General features: G+C 48.3%; 2 protein-coding genes and 1 pseudogene across 5 annotated transcripts in view; 2 read left to right on the top strand and 1 right to left on the bottom strand.

The window, feature by feature from the left end:
- crim (QVR superfamily protein crim) overlaps positions 1-16,459 on the bottom strand; it is a 64,203-nt gene that overhangs the window by 24,407 nt on the left and 23,337 nt on the right. The gene's annotated exons all lie outside the window — the stretch shown is intronic.
- Positions 1-16,459, top strand: part of arr (low-density lipoprotein receptor-related protein 6) — a 123,863-nt gene that overhangs the window by 97,232 nt on the left and 10,172 nt on the right. For all 4 annotated transcript variants that reach the window (XM_089559932.1, XM_089559924.1, XM_089559920.1 and 1 more), the window contains 2 exons: positions 6,319-6,415; positions 9,870-10,076. In XM_089559932.1, coding sequence (XP_089416058.1) covers positions 6,319-6,415; positions 9,870-10,076 — 304 coding nt within the window. The remainder of the gene's footprint in view (positions 1-6,318; positions 6,416-9,869; positions 10,077-16,459) is intronic.
- LOC149370100 (uncharacterized) lies at positions 10,086-16,459 on the top strand (annotated as a pseudogene).

Here is a 16,459-nt window from a genome sequence, read left to right as displayed (position 1 = left end):
TTTGAAAATACTGCGGAACCTCTATTATGCATGCCCCGTTCATGCAATGACTCAAATTTTATGATGAATTGATGTGGACCTGATGAACCTCCTATTGAGATAATGCATTTAAAGTCTTGACTGTAAAACACAAAATTATGTGCCCCGCTTGATATGACAGCCGGTGAGAACTGTCTGGAATGACATGGCACTTTATTGAGATTCTGTGTCACCCCAAAGCATTCTGAATCGGAATGAAGGTTGAAGACGTGATCATATAATGATGCAAAGCAGTGCACCGACTGCAGGCGATGACTGTTTTACCAACGGCCTGGACTCCGCACGGGCAACTCACATCCGTCGATGCAAGGCGGCTCTTGCCTAGCTCTCTTTTAGTGTGTCAACGCCAAGGTGTGGTGCGGAGGAGTCAGTCAGAGGCTCGTGCCATGCATGATGTCACAGGCGGCACATACTAATCAGCGAGCGCTCGCCCCACAGGGCATGTCACAGGCTACTCCGCTGCAGCTGCTGCACTTCGGGTAGAGGCAACTCTCGCCTCATTTTGCATTCACAGCTAGGTGTATTTGAACACATTCTGCCGTGGCTAACCAGCATGGAGGCTAACCAGGGGGCCGTCCGGGTTGTTTGATGAAGGGTATCATTGGGCTCAACGGCGAGAACAGGCACGACGACAGTGGCAGCGGTAGTCGACAGATCCCCTCATGGCTAAAAGGCAGGAAGAACGAGATGTGACAAAACAGTTCAACCAAGCGAGGCATGCTCAACAGACTGAAGCAACGACTGCACCTGATGGCGGCTAACCGGAAGCATAAAGCCTAATGAAGCGAAAGCAAGTTAAATCAAGCAGCTCTGTGTTGAAACAAGTCAAACCAAACTGAACCAAGCAAAAACTACTTTAAATAAGGGATAGGGAAAATCATTCCGTAGATAAACTTTATTTTATAGACTGGTACCTTGTTCAAAATCCTTTAGATAGTGACTGCATTCAGAGAAATAGTCCAATGTCACAGTTTCACTAATGCTCACACAACAAAGGAGGTTACTGCATGCTGTCATGAAGCATTGTAAGGTGGCAGCGCAAATACCTCCTGGAGGAGTGATTTCAGTGGTTGATTATCGGAGGAGCAAGTCGCAAGGCGCTGCTGGCAAAATGCAACATGGCTTGAAAACTGACTTTCTTGCATGCCAGCTTCAGTGCACTTTTTTGCTGAATCTGTATTCAGCAGTAAGGTCATTGTTTTTTGTTCTATGCTGCTTGAAGGGGTGGAAAGTTTTTTTTTGACTAAGCAGAGCACTAGTGATGGTACCAACAAAGAGTGAAAATGGTGGCGTGTTATCCGTTAACCCTTTCGCTGTCACGGACGTACCGGTACGTTTTCGCGCTTCCCCCGCACAGTGTCACTGACGTACCGGTACGTTCTCTATCGTGCGTTCAAAATTTCGCGCTTCAGCGCAAAGCTGGCGCTCTTGGACTAGCCGCGCCATCTGTTCAATCTTTCTAAAAGTTCGTATTTTCGCCCGTCACTCTTTTGGTACGTGTATTGAAGAGTACGGAGCGACTGCCACCCCACCCCTCTCTCTTTGCTGAGTGGCGGGGTCGCTCCGCGTTTGCCGGATCATGACGCGCGCGCGTGTGGTTATGGGTTCAAGGGTTGTTCTGCCATCTGCCGCTGTTTTGCAGGTTTTTATTTTTCTTCTCTCGGCGTGTGAGCTACGGCGCTTCAAGTTCACGGGCGCGCGCCGTTGAGAGTCTAAGAGACCGACGCATGACTCGATCGCTGCTTTCGCTCTCTCGTCGCATCCTCGCTTGCGACTGCCAGCAGCAAACGTAAAGCCCCTCTAACTTTGTTTTACCCTTTCTCCATCTCCCTCTCTCATCTTTATTACACAGCGTCCCGTTTCTCTCAGTTTTGCGGGCCACTGAAAGCACACTCTCGCTGCGCGCGGTTACTTTCGGTTATGGTTGACCGCGCGGGGCCTTCCTCTGCGCATTGGAGCGGTGGCTCCTCAGATTCTGAATACGAGCTGAGCTCGGATTCGGACTCGGACAGCGTCTCATCCGAGGAAGAGGCGAGTTCCGCATCGTCAGATTCCGATGATGAAACGACAGGACCATCATCCCGGAAACGTGTGTGGCAAACAGAAACTATGTGGAAGAAAGGCGATTTCTCACCGACGATGTTTTCTTTCGATGCGTCACGTTCCGGACCGTCCGCGAGCGCAACTCTTCAACCGGATGCTCAAGAAGGTGATTATTTCAAACTGTTTTTTGATGAGCAAATTGTTTCACACATCGTGAGTGAAACGAATCAGTTCGCGCAAGTGAAGACAAGCGCACAAGGAGTTGCACGCACGTCGCGGCTGAGAGCTTGGGTGGAGACGGATGTAGCAGAGATGTACTGTTTCCTTGCGGTCGTTCTGCTGATGGGCCTGATAAGAAAGAATGTCTTGCAAGATTACTGGAGCACGAACCCGATGTTGCACACGCCATTTTTTGCTACCGTTTTTTCGTTGAACCGCTCTCTGCTCCTCCTGCGGCTCCTCCATCTGAGCGACTCCACAGATATCGCAGATCGGCTGAGAACAGTGCGGCCATTTATGGAAGCAATTCAGAGCAAGCTGAGTAGCCTACTGATTCCACACCAAGACCTGTGCATAGATGAGTCTATGATGCCATGGAAAGGGCGGCTGTGATTTCGGCAATACATTCCTTCGAAGAGGCACCGCTTTGGTGTCAAGTTCTTTGTTCTGTGCGATGTCAAAACCGGCTACATACTGAAATTCGTTGTGTACACTGGAGCCACGACAAACATGACCATGGTCAAGGAATTGGGATTTTCTGGCTCTATCGTTCTAGAGCTCCTTCAAGACTACATTGGAAAAGGACATTCGCTATTTGTGGACAACTGGTACAGCAGTCCAGCACTATTCAACTGCCTTCAAGACAAAAAAACCAACGCATGTGGAACTATTCGGTCCAACAGGAAGGGGCTTCCAAATTTTTCCAAAAAGATGAAGAAAGGGGAATTGGAGTCATAACATACCAACAAGCTTCTTGCGCTCAAATGGCACGATAAGAGAGATGTGCATGTCCTGACGTCCATGCATGATGCACGTCTGGAAGATACAGAGAAGGCGGACAGGGAAGGCGGACAGGGTAACAGGCGAAAACAAGAGAAAGCCCGCATGCGTACTCGAGTACAATGCAAAGATGGGACTAGTGGACAAGACAGACATGATGATGAGTTTTGCAGAAAGTATCAGGAAGAGCCTCAAGTGGTACAAGAAGTTTTTTTTTCATATCATGGACATGTGCCTTCTAAATGCTTTCATCCTGTGGCGGGAAAATGGTGGACGAAAAACATTCAGTGAATTTCGCTTGAATGTCGTGTATCAGCTGATACAAGAGTTTCATAGTGCTAGGAAGAGAGGTGGAAAACGGAGCGGCGATGGCCCGACGAGGCTCACGGCACGACATTTTCCGCAGATGGTTCCTCCAAGCGAAGCCAAAGGGAGCCGCACCCAACAGAGGTGTCACGTGTGTGCAAACACTCTTCGAGGGCCAAAGAAAAGGAAAGACACCCGTGTTATGTGCGCTGAGTGCGACATAGGCTTGTGCCTGGACCCATGTTTCAAGATCTACCACACTCTCAAAAAATATTGAGCAGTTTTTTTTTTTTTCGTGTTATCCTCATTTATCTATTTATAGTCAGGCTTGTGATCATGATGATGATGTTTACTAACAACTGCAGAACACTGAAATGTGCATATTCCATTGACTATATTACTTGTACACCAATCATAATCAAAAATAAATCGCTATGCTCATTCCCTGATATGCTTGTTCCCTGAAACCAAGCCGACACTGGGGGTGCGTCACGGGCAGAAACACCCGACAGCGAAATGGTTAAGCACGAGATGGTTCACCGTGTGCTAAGGGGTCAGCAGGTTCTGTGGCAGCAGTGTTATGGGTTTGTTGTGCTTATATTTTTAAAGTTGGTTTGAGAAGGCCTATACAGTGAAACTTCAGTTGAACAAACTTCGAGGGACCCCAGGAAAAAGTTTGTTGAAGTGAAAGTTCACTCAACTGAAAGAAGTATGTCGGAGCTTGTTATCTCGCGCTAAAGGAAGAATAGGGTGTTCGAATGATATCAACCCATTTATTTGTAAGTTGATATTCACTACCTAGGTCCTTGTGAAGAATGCAGTAATCTTTTTCTGCACTTGTCCACTTAAGACTGCAGCAGTTGTGAACTGGGCCACTATGTCCAAGCCCTCGTGAACTTTCTCCGGCACAACAGTCTGCTGGGCAGCAAAGGTCTTTAGTTTCTCCAAGCACACCAATGCTTCTTTAGCTGAAATTTTTTCTTCAGTCGGTGCTCCTTCGGTAGATTCTTCCTCCTCTTGTTCCTGAGGTAGTGCGCTTGCTACGATGTCTTCCGTAGTCAGCGTGGCACATGTCTCAACCTGGGAGTCACAGCAGGCATAGTCCTCAAAAGGCAAAGGGCTGTCTGTACCCAGTCTTTCTGACAATTCCTTCCAGCCACCAGGCTCAGTGCTCCCTTCATCACTGTCATTTTCTTCCCCTTAAGGACTGGCATCAACAGCAGTCCAGTTTGCAGCATTTAAACCTGCTTTCTGCCAGCAGTTCACAATCGTTGTTGGCTTCACAGTCCACCAAGCACCTGTGAGCATTTCAGCTGCCTGTCGCACATTAATTGGCTCAGGCTTCTGCATTCTGAGATTTATCAGAATGCGCTGCACAAGCCGATGCCTGTAGTGCACCTTCACATTTTTTATAATGCCAAGATCAAGAGGCTGCAAGATTGATGTGCAGTTGGGCGGGAGAAACTCGACTCGGATGTTGCTGAGACGAGTGTCAACTAAGTGGGCCGAGCAATCATCCAAAATTAACAAAATCTTGCGATTCTTTTTGGCCATTTCATTGTTCACGCCCACTATCCACTTCGTAAACAGGTCGCGCGACATCCAGGCCTTTGAATTATGGGTGTAATCACAAGGCAGCGATGCAAGCCCTTTAAAGCACCTTGGGCGGGCGTATCGGCCGATGATTAAGGGCTTCATCTTGTGGGTGCCCGATGTGTTGCAGCAAAACAATGCTGTAATTCTCATTTTTGAGTGTTTCCCACCTTTGCACGCGTCGTCTTTGAAGCACATGGTTTTGTCCGGAAGCAGCTGGTAAAATACACCAGTCTCGTCGGCGTTGTATACGTCGTCCTGGCTGTAGGCGCTGATGACGTCGCGCAATTTTTCCTCACGCCACGTGCTTGCAGCAGCGGTGTCCGCGCTCTTTGCTTCACCGGACACCTGCTTCCAACCGATTCCGTAGCGCGCCCGAAAGCGATGCAGCCATCCACTGCTTGCTTCAAAGCCGGTAACACTGAAAAGCGCCTCGAATTCCACGGCCTTCTCTTGTATCATGGGTCCAGAAACCGGAATGTTCCTGGACCTTAAATCCTTGAGCCATGTGGCGACAGTGTCATCAACTTTGCTAAAATACCCAGCGCACAGTCGTTTGCGCGCGGGGCCGAGCTTCGCACTTTCCGATGCGGCCGCGATCGCTTGGCGCTAGCTCTTGATGGTAGACAGCGATGACGCTGGAATTCCAAAAGCTTTTGCAACGTTGACTTGGCGCTGCCCGGAGTCCAGTCGACGTAAAACTTCTTGTTTTTCGTCAAGAGACAAGTGTTTTCTTTTGGCACTCATTAGCACGAAGCACGCGCAGCTTCTTCGCAGTAGGGCTAGTAGAGCTGAGGCTGTAGCTGCGGCTATGGCTTTGGCTGCTAATGGCTGTGGAGCCAATAAAATGTGCAAAGCCAGCTATGGCTTGTGCTGGCTACGAACCTATCTATAGGTAGCCTATTTTGCTAAAGCATGGCCGCGCCGTTCTCGGAATAAAAATATGCAGTAAAAAGGGCGTGTTATACTCGTTGAAGCGATCAGTATGACCTTTGAGACGTATGTGGCGCCGCGGAATACGTTCGTAAAACTGAAACACGCACTACACTGAATTTCGTTAAACTGAAGGGCGTTTGCATTGGGTTCAATGGCGATTTGGCGGGGGATTTGAAAAAAGTTCGTACAACTGAATAGTTCGTTGAAGTGACGTTCGTTCAAGCGGTATTTTACTGTGAGATTGTGTGGCTACAGTGATTAGCTATGACGGGGGCATTTTGCAGTGCCGGTATACTGGTATTAAATAGCTCAGTGGTGTATCTTAATGGCCTTCTGTGACGATGCTTGTCACAGCCTGTGCGGCTGAGTGACATTCACTGGGCTGGATGTGTTGCTCTGCAGGTGGGGCGTGTCAACAGCCTCACCATTGACCATGCTGACCAGCGCCTCTACTGGACGGACATCGATGCCAACCACATTGAGTCCTGCGACATGGCTGGTGAGGGAGGATTGGCCTGCTCCTGGTTAACTGGTGTCTCGGGGGAATTGCGGGATGTGCCCTGGGGGACACGTGTGCAAGCTACGGCTTGCTGATCGAGCAGGCAGACCTAGAAGCTTGCAAGTAGTGCAGCATGTACTGCAAGTAGTGGCACGCTCTCTGTAGGACTACGTGACATGGCTCTTGTTACACTGCATGTGCCACGTCATGGGCTGCCATGCCAGCTTGCCAACAAAGTGCATGATAGGAACATGCTGTTGACCTAGTTCATGCCACCGTGATTTCCTGCCACATATAAGTCATTTCCAAATGTAAGTCAACTCCTCCCTGCTCGCGGCCCTTGCTAGCAAGAAAAAAAAAAAAAGAAGTTGACTCTTAATGTACCCCTCTTTAGCTCCCTTTTCGGTCACTGTATACACCATGGGCACTTCAAAGTAAATGCGTCTGGTGAGCGTTTCCAATCTGACCCAGTTCATTGCTTTTTTGTGCCTTTTTTTTTTGGTTGCATTCCTTTGAAAAGCGACCTTTTTCTGTTCAAAATTGCTAGGAAGCTTTTGGCAAGCTGCCATTCGTTGCTGCAGGCTAAACTGAAGCGCTTCAGGAGTCTTGAGGCCAGAGCCTGCTTGCCTTGATCTCGGTGCAGGGGATACCTCGGGCTTTCTTCAACTTCCGTGGCCTTCACTTGAATAGTCTCTGTGGTAGTGGGAAGTGCTCCAGCCCTCTGTGCCTTAATGAACGGGGCAACTTCCTCTTCCACAGCATGGTGACAGCCTCTGTGTGGTGTCCAAGAAATGTTAGTTGAGCCGCAGAGCAGTCGAACAGCTGGTCTCATTGTTTTCTCCAGTGGTGAACGTTTGCTTCGTCTGCGCCACACTCTCGCTGAGCCTGAAGGTTGCACGAGCCTTCCGCTGCCAACACAAGTTTCTGCCTGAAAGCAGTGGTGTAGTGACGAAGCTTATTTGTTGGCGCCATCGTGTCGTGAGACCAAGCACACCGCTAGTATGGCCCGTACCACAAGCACACTGTGCACCCAAACAAATGGCGCACCAAATGTTGGTGCTGATGACTGATCCAACAGTAACATGCACAAAGGTGGTGCTGGAAGCGCAGCTTGAGTTTCACATTCAGAGTTTCAGTAAAACATCAGCTTAGATTCAGGCAAATAGGATATCTTGTTTGGTTATTTGGTTTGAAGCAAATATTAATGTGTTTAAAATAATTTCGAAGAGAATATTTCGAATACTACTGGCACAGAAAATGGTTTAATGCCACTATAGGTGTTTTCAAAATTTGTATTTTTCTAACACACAAGGCCATCGCATGAAGAAAGAGTTCATGAAGCTTATTGCAGCTGTGCCTGGTTTCTGCAAAAATGGCCATCAGAAATTGGTGGAGTCGTCCTACATGTGGTGCTGACGTACCGTATTTACTCGCATAATAGGCGCACCCCTAGTTTGGGCGCGAAAAATCAGATTTTTTTTATTTCCGCGCATAAAAGGCGCACCCCGAACTTGGCACTGTGGTCAATACTGTATTTACACGATTGCAAGCCGACACCTCGCCACCTCGCCACCCCCCGCTCCCCAATCTTTATTTTAACAAAGCTTTTGCTGAACTGACTACTGGTCCACACTAGTGCTGCTGCGGACCCACAGCACGTACAACGACATCGCGTAGAACAGCCGCACACAGTTTTCAGGGATGCTCACTTTAAACATCTGTTTGGAAAGCTTCATCTCCAGCCGGAAACGTTCCCGACTTAGGCCCGCGAAAACCTCGGCGCTTGGAGTCGCGTACGAAAATTTAGGGACGCCGCAGTCGCAACTGCCGCACTTCTCGGCCACGTCGTATTTTCTGACCTGCCACACGCTAGCCGTGTTCGAGAGCAAACTCCCAGCCGTGTAGCTGTTAAGGTGCTTGGCCGTCGAGCTAAAACAGCAACGCTCCGCGGCAAAGCCATAAACCACGATGAACTATCGCGCTACCGCAGATCCCGGCACTTGACAGCAACAACAAAAAAAAAACAAAAAAACGAGCTGGAGATGCTGATGGCGATATGGATAGCGAAAGCTCGCGGCGGAGGAAAACGTTGATGATGATGATAAGCTCTACCTCGGGCGCCCCCCGTGGGTCGCGTCTGGAAGCCCCTGTGCGCGTGTGTGGCCTCCACGATCAAGCGCCCGTTGCGCGCAGCCGGAGCCGATTGCAGAGGCCTCGGCGCGTGCATTCTGAAGGCTATTCCCGCGTGGGTCGTTGAAAGTTTCGGTGCGGCCCTTATACGGATCTTTTTTTTAAAATATTTTCTTCGGGAAAACGGGGTGTGACCCGTACACGAGTGCGTTTACGCGGTGTGTTCAATTTTGAGAGTCGAAAAATTTCCGGAAATTTTACCCCGCGTTATAGGCGCACCCCGAACTTTGAGCCGGATTTTCTGGAAAAAAAGTGCGCCTATTATGCGAGTAAATACGGTATTTGAGTTACCTCCAACTGCTGGTCTTGGTTGCGATTGCGTCGTTTCGCAGCTGTTGCTCATAAGCACCGACTCCATGGTCAGCTGCTGGGCGTATACACACCATGCGCTTGCGCAGCCAGTGCCATCTCGTATCAGGCGTCGGAAAGGGTCACCCATCTCCATGTGCCCTGGGCTAGCTTCCTGTTGGTCTCGAGCTGTGTCATCCCTATTTGTGTCATCCCTACAACGAGCGCTGCGCACTTCCCCCTCACTTCACTTTCCTATCTGGGCTTTGCACCGTTGCGTATGCTGGTCAACAACTGTGCTGCAGTTTGCTGCAGTCTGCAGCTGTGCAATGATAGCACGGCATTGATCGACATTCGGAACGATGTGATCGCACAGAAGTGTAAGGACGTCCAGAAAACGATTCATTAGTAAGAAGCTGAAATGAGTTTTTTTTTGGTGCTAGTTTTGGACATATTAATAACCAGTAGGGCCTAAGATTTTTGTCGGTGATACTGGTGAGATGAGGCTGTGATGCGAGAGAGAAGTGCGAAAATTGTCCTGAAATAGGGAAAACTGTCAAAGTGGACTGTGTTAAGGAAATGAATGTTGTTCCGAAACCATTTGGTGTGATCTGTTGCTATTCCACGTCAGTTTTATGAATGCGGAGTTTCTGTTGCACCAAAATTTTTCGCAGCTCCCATGAATTTTGTTGTGGAGTTCCACTGTGGTCTGTACAACACAGAGATTTGAGGTCTCCTGTAGCATGGCCCTCTTGATGTCTATAACATTTTTACAATTGATGCATTTTGTTGTCCGCACACGTACAGGGGCTCATGTGTTTCAGCAAAGCACTTGTAGCTCATTGCCAAGGCCTTCCTCTTTTCCTACCTTGCTTGTGAATGTACCACTGAGCGTTGTGTCCTGAGGATGCAGTGAGCACTGCGTAGTATAGTACAGTGCAGGATGCCCCTACCACCTTCTTCTTTGTCCGTGCAGGCGAACGCAGGCGGGTGGTGGTGCCGGCGGCCGTGGCGCAGCGTCCCTTTGGGCTGACCCAGTACCAGGAGTACCTGTACTGGACCGACCTGGAAGGGCAGAGCATTGAGCGGGCCCTCAAGAGCACGGGGGCCAACCGCAGCCGCCTGCTGGGGCAGCTCAAGTACATCGATGACCTGCTCGTCTTCCACACTTCCCGCCAGGCCGGTCAGTTTTCTTCCCTCACACTCTGCCCGCTGCACGTTTGGGGGGAGACAGAAGCCAAGAAGAAGTGAACTTGCCAAGTTGTGGCGGTTCAAACCAATGGGCTGCTGGACATACAGTCAAGCCCACTTATAACAATATTCAAGTGCCATGGAAATACCATTGTTATAACCAATAATTGTTATAACAGGGTTGTGCCGAAAAAAAGAAAAGACGTCAAACTTCAGAGCATTTATTGACAGTAAATACCCGGAGGGGTCTGATTGTTCTAATGCCTGTAAAAGCTCGTTAATTCAAACTTCAGGGAACCGGAACAATGTTCACCAATGACCAAAGCACCGCCATCACTGCGCCACCGGGAGCTTCGCGCGCCTCCACGTCACAGGAATCAAGCCGGCTTTCCGGAAGTGATTCTTATGGGAAATTCAAGAAGCATGAAGAACCAAGGGTGCGGTGACAGCTGACAAGGGGAAAACCGCGCTGGCTGCATGCACACACACTGCACCGACTGATTGGGGATACGCATGGCGTGCGTAGCCAATGCAGCAGCTCTCCTGACGCAATGACGCCTGCCTCTTTTGCTTTCGTGGCGTTGCTGCGCCAGCTTAGTCCATTGGTCGGCCCCACACGTGCGCGCTTTTGTGTTGTAAGCATGGTTTTGCTGGTGTGGTTGTAGCATTTCCTTCTTTCTTTTTCTATAATAGTTGACACTCAATTACCAGATTTAATTGTTATAACCAATAACGTGCCTTGACAGCATTGCTATAAGCAGTTTATTTTACCATAGAACCACATGGCAAAGCTGATGGTGCCATGACTGACCATTGTTATATCCGATATACAGTCAAGCCCACTTATAACAATATTCAAGTGCCATAGAAATACCATTGTTATAACCAATAATTGTTATAACAGGGTTGTGCCAAAAAAAAAGAAAGGATGACAAACTTCATAGCATTTATTGACAGTAAATACCCAGAGCGGTTTGATTGTTCTAATGCCTGAAAAAGCTCATTAAATCGAACTTCAGGGAACCGGAACAATGTTCACTGTTCACCGATGACTAAAGCACCGCCATCACTGCACCACCGGGAGCTTTGCGCACCTCCACGTCACAGGAATCAAGCCGGCTTTTTGGAAGCTATTCTTATGGGAAATTCAAGAAGCATGCAGAACCAAGGGTGCGGTGACAGCCGACAAGAGAAAAACCGCGCTGGCTGCATGCATGCACGCTGCACTGACTGATTAGGGGTATGCATGGCGTGCGTAGCCAATGCAGCAATGCAGCAGCTCTCCTGACGCGATGACGCCTGCCTCTTTTGCTTTCGTGGCGTTGCTGCGCCAGCTTAGTCCATTGGTCGGCCCCACACATGCACGCTTTTGTGTTGTAAGCATGGTTTTGCTGGTATGGTTGTAGCATTTCTTTTCTTTTTCTGTAATGGTTGACACTCAATTACCAGATTTAATTGTTATAACCAATAATGTGCCTTGACAGCATTGCTATAAGCAGTTTATTTTACCATAGAACACATGGCAAAGCTGATGGTGCCATGACCGACCATTGTTATATCCGATATATTGTTATAACCGGTATTGTTATAAGTGGACTTGACTGTATTGTTATAACCAGTATTGTTATAAGTGGGCTTGACTGTATGCTGATACGGTAAAACCTCGTTACAAGAGACACTCAAGGGACCCGAGAAAGATGTCTCTTATAACCAGGGTCTCCTGTGACCAAAAATTCTAAAAACACTGAGGAGTTGGACTAGATAAATAGTTAATCTGCGTTGAATACATCGTCAGGGCTGTAACCGTGAAGTAGCTAAGGAGGAAGTTCACGATCTCTCGATGAGGACACGCAGTCTGTGATGTGGCAGTTTCGGTGCAGCGAGACAGTATAATCGCAACTATGTGGTGTGTGACATGAACTGAGGCAAGGGAATGAAAAGTGCAGTGCATACGAGTTGGTACGATGTCGGCCGTGTTGCGTGAGCGTATCTGGGTTGTGACTCTTCTAAACAGTGAAGAATTTACTCTAGGGACCTAAAAAGGTTGTCCTTAGTAACCTAGTGTCTCTTGTATGCAATGTTGTAAACGTGGCAAATATAGGCAAACCAACCAAATCACTTTCAAATGTCTCTTATAACCAAGTGTCTCTTGTAACGAGATTTTACTTAGTTCTCGATGTCCCAGGGGTGCTAGAAAGTGAGGTAAAATGTCGACTATATTCAGAGCCTGCCAAGGTGCCTTTTATTGTGTAAGAATATGTACATCAAGCATGGCTTTGTTCGAAATAATAGTTTGCCGCTGCATGTCGGAGTTTTCTGTGGCTAGTAAAGCGGTATCTGTCACAATCAGTCATGTCCAAAAAAGCAGAATGGTGACCCATGCCAGGTCTCAGCTGAATCAGGTGTCATTTTAAGCCCGCAATGAGGTACCGGTCATATGCGGGGAGCGTATTGCGAGTGAATGTGAAGTGGCTGTGTGGGGGATGTAGTGCAGCCAGTCTTGACCAAGCTAACACTAAGTCTTAGGCCAATACATAAGTAGGTAGGGCATTTCCTGAACTAAATGCATGCTGGGCAGTGGTGAATTGCGGATTCAGCAATGCACGGTGGCTGGTAACGTCAGCAGACGAGAATTTTCATGAACTATGGCCCGACAAGCGGTGGGGCCTACAGGTGCATCTGAGTTGAATTCTGGAGAAGGGAGTAGCGGCCGTGCAGTGCAACTGTTTTTGCAGCCGAGATGCTTTCTTCTGTGGCTTCTAAACTGGCAACATTCCTGAGGCTTTGTGCATTTGTCTCTCTGCGTTTTTGTCTCCTTTTGTATGGCACGAGAACTTCTTGTTGGGAAGTTAAAGGTGGAAACTCTCGTGGGTGCAGTTGTGAGAGAGTGGGCTCTGCATCAGGTAGTGCAGTGTCAGGGTTCGCACGGGTCCTTGAAAACCTTGGAAACCCTTGAATTTGAAAATGTGATTTTCAAGGCCTTGAAAACCTTGAAATATTTAGTGGTGCCTGGAAAACCCTTGAATTTCGTGATGAGAGTCATTGGCGCCGTTCAGCGATTGCCCGTCGATCAACTGGCCACATTGAAAGCGAGAATTGCCTCCCGATCCAAGCCAAGAAAATCCAGTCCGGTTCGGGCGTTAGTCCTCCATGTTGTCATCATATTGTCGGGTTGTGTTCTTTTGTTCGCTGCGGTCGCACACTTTTTATAGTTGCCGTCCTCATACCGCTTGTTAATCGCCTCCCGTTGGATTATTCAGAGCACGTGTATTGCGGCGCGCGCTTGACGTGGACGTAATTGTGTGTGCGCGCAATGCCCGGGAAGTGCAATTTCCAGCGATCGTGGCTTAGCCATGACGAGTACAAAGACTAGGTTGCGCCGAACACCACGAGTTCGCATCGTGCTAGATGCAGACCGTGCGGAAAAGTGTTTGACATCTGACCGATGGGAGAGTCTGCACTGAAGAGCCACAAGAGGAGTTTGAAACACAGCGCGAGCATGAAGAACGCAGCAGGTAACTCCATGTTGAACTATGTGACATCGCGCGAGTGTGGCGAATCCGTTCATGTGGTCGAACCTCAGTCCTCGAATTTGAATGCCGCAAGCAAGGCTCACGATTTAGTGACAGAAGCGGAAATATTGTGGGCTTTGAAAGTTGTCACGTGTCATTACTCGTACAGCTCATCCGCCCACACAAGCGATCTGTTCAAGAGAATGTTTCCCGACAGTGAAGTTGCGAAGGTCTTCACATGTGGAGAGAAAAAGTGCGCGTACCTGGCGTGTCATGGTCTTGGACCATTCTTTCTATCATCCATTCATCAGGCCATAGATAAGTGCGACTATTACGTCGTTCTGTTTGATGAATCCGCAAATGATTACCTCCATCAGAAGCAGATGGATATACATGTCAGGTACTGGGATGCATCTCAAAATATAACAACAAGGTACTTCACATCCGTTTTTATGGGCCACGCGACGGCAGATGACATCGAGGACAAATTGTTGAAGGCACTGGAGCCATTACCACTTGCTAAGATCCTACAAGTGTCCATGGACGGACCGAATGTCAACTTGAAATTTTTCAGAAGCTTTCAGGAGCACCTGCAAAAAAAATTACCGACGATTACATTACTTCCTAATGCGAAATTTGAGCGCAGCAAATAAGCTGTTTCACCTTTTCGATAGATTGAGGCAAAGAAATCGAGCAACACATGTATGCGCTATCACAGAATTTTTTTTTTTTTTTTCACACGTATTCGCAATTTCGGCTCGGGCGGTGCACATATACAGATCCGCCGCCACCGATCTGGCTCTCTGATTGCCACCACACAGGGGTTGCATTGGAGGAGGAGCGAAGAAAGGAATTAAGTTCGAGCCGGCGCTTTGACAACCGGAGACTCGCAGGAAGAGGGGGGAGGGGGGCGGCGTGTACACCCAGCGGCAAACGATGGGGGCAGAAGCACGCGCAGCAAGCGGACAACACGATAAAGGGAGGAGGGAAGAGATAGCAGCGACTGACTGATGCCGCTGACGCCGATAGCGCTGGGGGGATGAAAGGGGGGCGGAGCTGGTTACGAGGCCGACGCCGACGCGAAACCCAGGAACGGACGCCAAAGAGCTGCGCTCTAAAACTATCAAGTACAATGCCTAGATTTAGGCACTTGCGGTCTGCACGTTGTGCACAATGCCTACAAGGCGGGTGTAACTGCCAGCAAGTGGGGAGTGGACATTCTGTTGTCTAGTCTAAACGCATTGTTTGAAGATTCCCCGCCGAGGCGAGAAGACTTCGTAGCGGTGACTGGTCAGGCTACATTTCCCCTTAAGTACGTCGCCCATCGCTGGGTTGAAAATGTTCCGGTAATTGAACGAGCCCTTGCACTGTGGCCTGGTGTGAGAATTTACATTGAGTCTGCAAGAAAGAAAGAAGTGAACCAGCCGAAATGTGCCTCCTTTCAAAACTTGCTCAGTTTCTCCAGTGACCCACTAGTCCCCAAAAACTGAACTTTGCCCTTGGGATTGCACTGATTCTGAAACCTTTCCTGACGGACTATCAGTCAGACCAACCACTTGTGTTTTTTCTGGCAAGGGACCTCGAAACAATTGTCAGGAAGCTTCTCACAAAGTTTGTGAAGTGTTCAGTTCTCTCTGCATCAGTCGGGACTACAGGCCTGTTGAAAATCAACATTGAAGACGTGAACAATCACACAGCACTTGAGAAAGTGGACATTGGTTATGCAGCTGAACAAATTTTGAAGAATTCCAAGGTCAGTGCAAAAGATGCGTTTGCATTTAAAATGGAATGCAAGCGGTTCCTTGTTAGTGTGTGTAAAAAGGTTCTTGAGAGGAGTCCTTTAAGATTCCCATTGGTTAGAGCCCTTTCTCATTTGATCCCCGTCAAATGTGCACCAAGCCAGACAAGTGCCTAGCAGGACTCAAGAATGTTTTGAATGCCCTCATCGCTGCAAAAAGGTTGAGCGATCACCAACGGGACTCTGTTCTCTCTGAGTACGCCGAAATGCTGCAGATGGAGAAGCACAAGCTGCGATTGTTTGAAAAGAGCTCTGACAGGCTAGACATTTTTTTCTTAGAACTCCTAAAGTTCAATTCATCCTACGCTGAGCTCTGGACAGTAGTCGAACTTTTGCTTGTGCTCAGCCACGGCCAGGCAACTGTGGAAAGAGGATTTAGTGTCAACCGGCAGGTCTGTGTGGAAAACCTGAAAAGTCTGTCGTATGTCTCACAACGCGTTATATGTGACACCGTTGATAAGGCAGGTGGCATCCTTAACATTCCTATAACAAAGGAGTTGAAGACCTCCGTTTCAGCTGCAAGGCATCGTTATCATGCATATCTGGAGGCGCAGAAGAAGGAGCAACTTGAAGAAGCAAAGGAGTCAAAGAGGCGCCTCGTTGAGGAAGAAATTGATACCTTAAAGCGAAAGAAAGCAAGACTTGAAGCAACCGTTGCTGATCTGACAGCTTCAGCAGACACCTTGGCTGAGAAAGCAGAAGAGACAGGCGATGTCGTGCACATTTTGAAGTCAAATTGCCTTAGGAAAACGGCAAAAAGCAAGACGGAAGAACTTCTAAACATCAAGCAAGAAATAATCACAAAGTGTCAGGAGCTTTCATGAACGCTTGTTACGACCTGTCTTAGTTTAGTGTTAAACTAGTCAAGTCTGTAAGTGCTTCTTTTTCTTAGTGTTCAATAAATTTGTTGCAGCGTGTTTTAAAAAAGTTGTTTTACTATAAAGGGTACTAAATTGAGTATTAAAATGAGTCCTTGAAAGAAACTTCTGGGGGCCTTGAAAGTCCTTAAAAACCCTTGAATTTGTGCCTTCATAGCCTGTACGAACCCTGAGTGTGAAGAGTGTG

This window comes from Amblyomma mixtum, chromosome 1 (assembly GCF_055824585.1).
Source record: "Amblyomma mixtum isolate Tamu chromosome 1, ASM5582458v1, whole genome shotgun sequence".
NCBI classification, from domain to species: domain Eukaryota; kingdom Metazoa; phylum Arthropoda; class Arachnida; order Ixodida; family Ixodidae; genus Amblyomma; species Amblyomma mixtum.
Note: the sequence above shows the minus strand (reverse complement) of the source record. Positions and strands in the feature narration are given on the sequence as shown.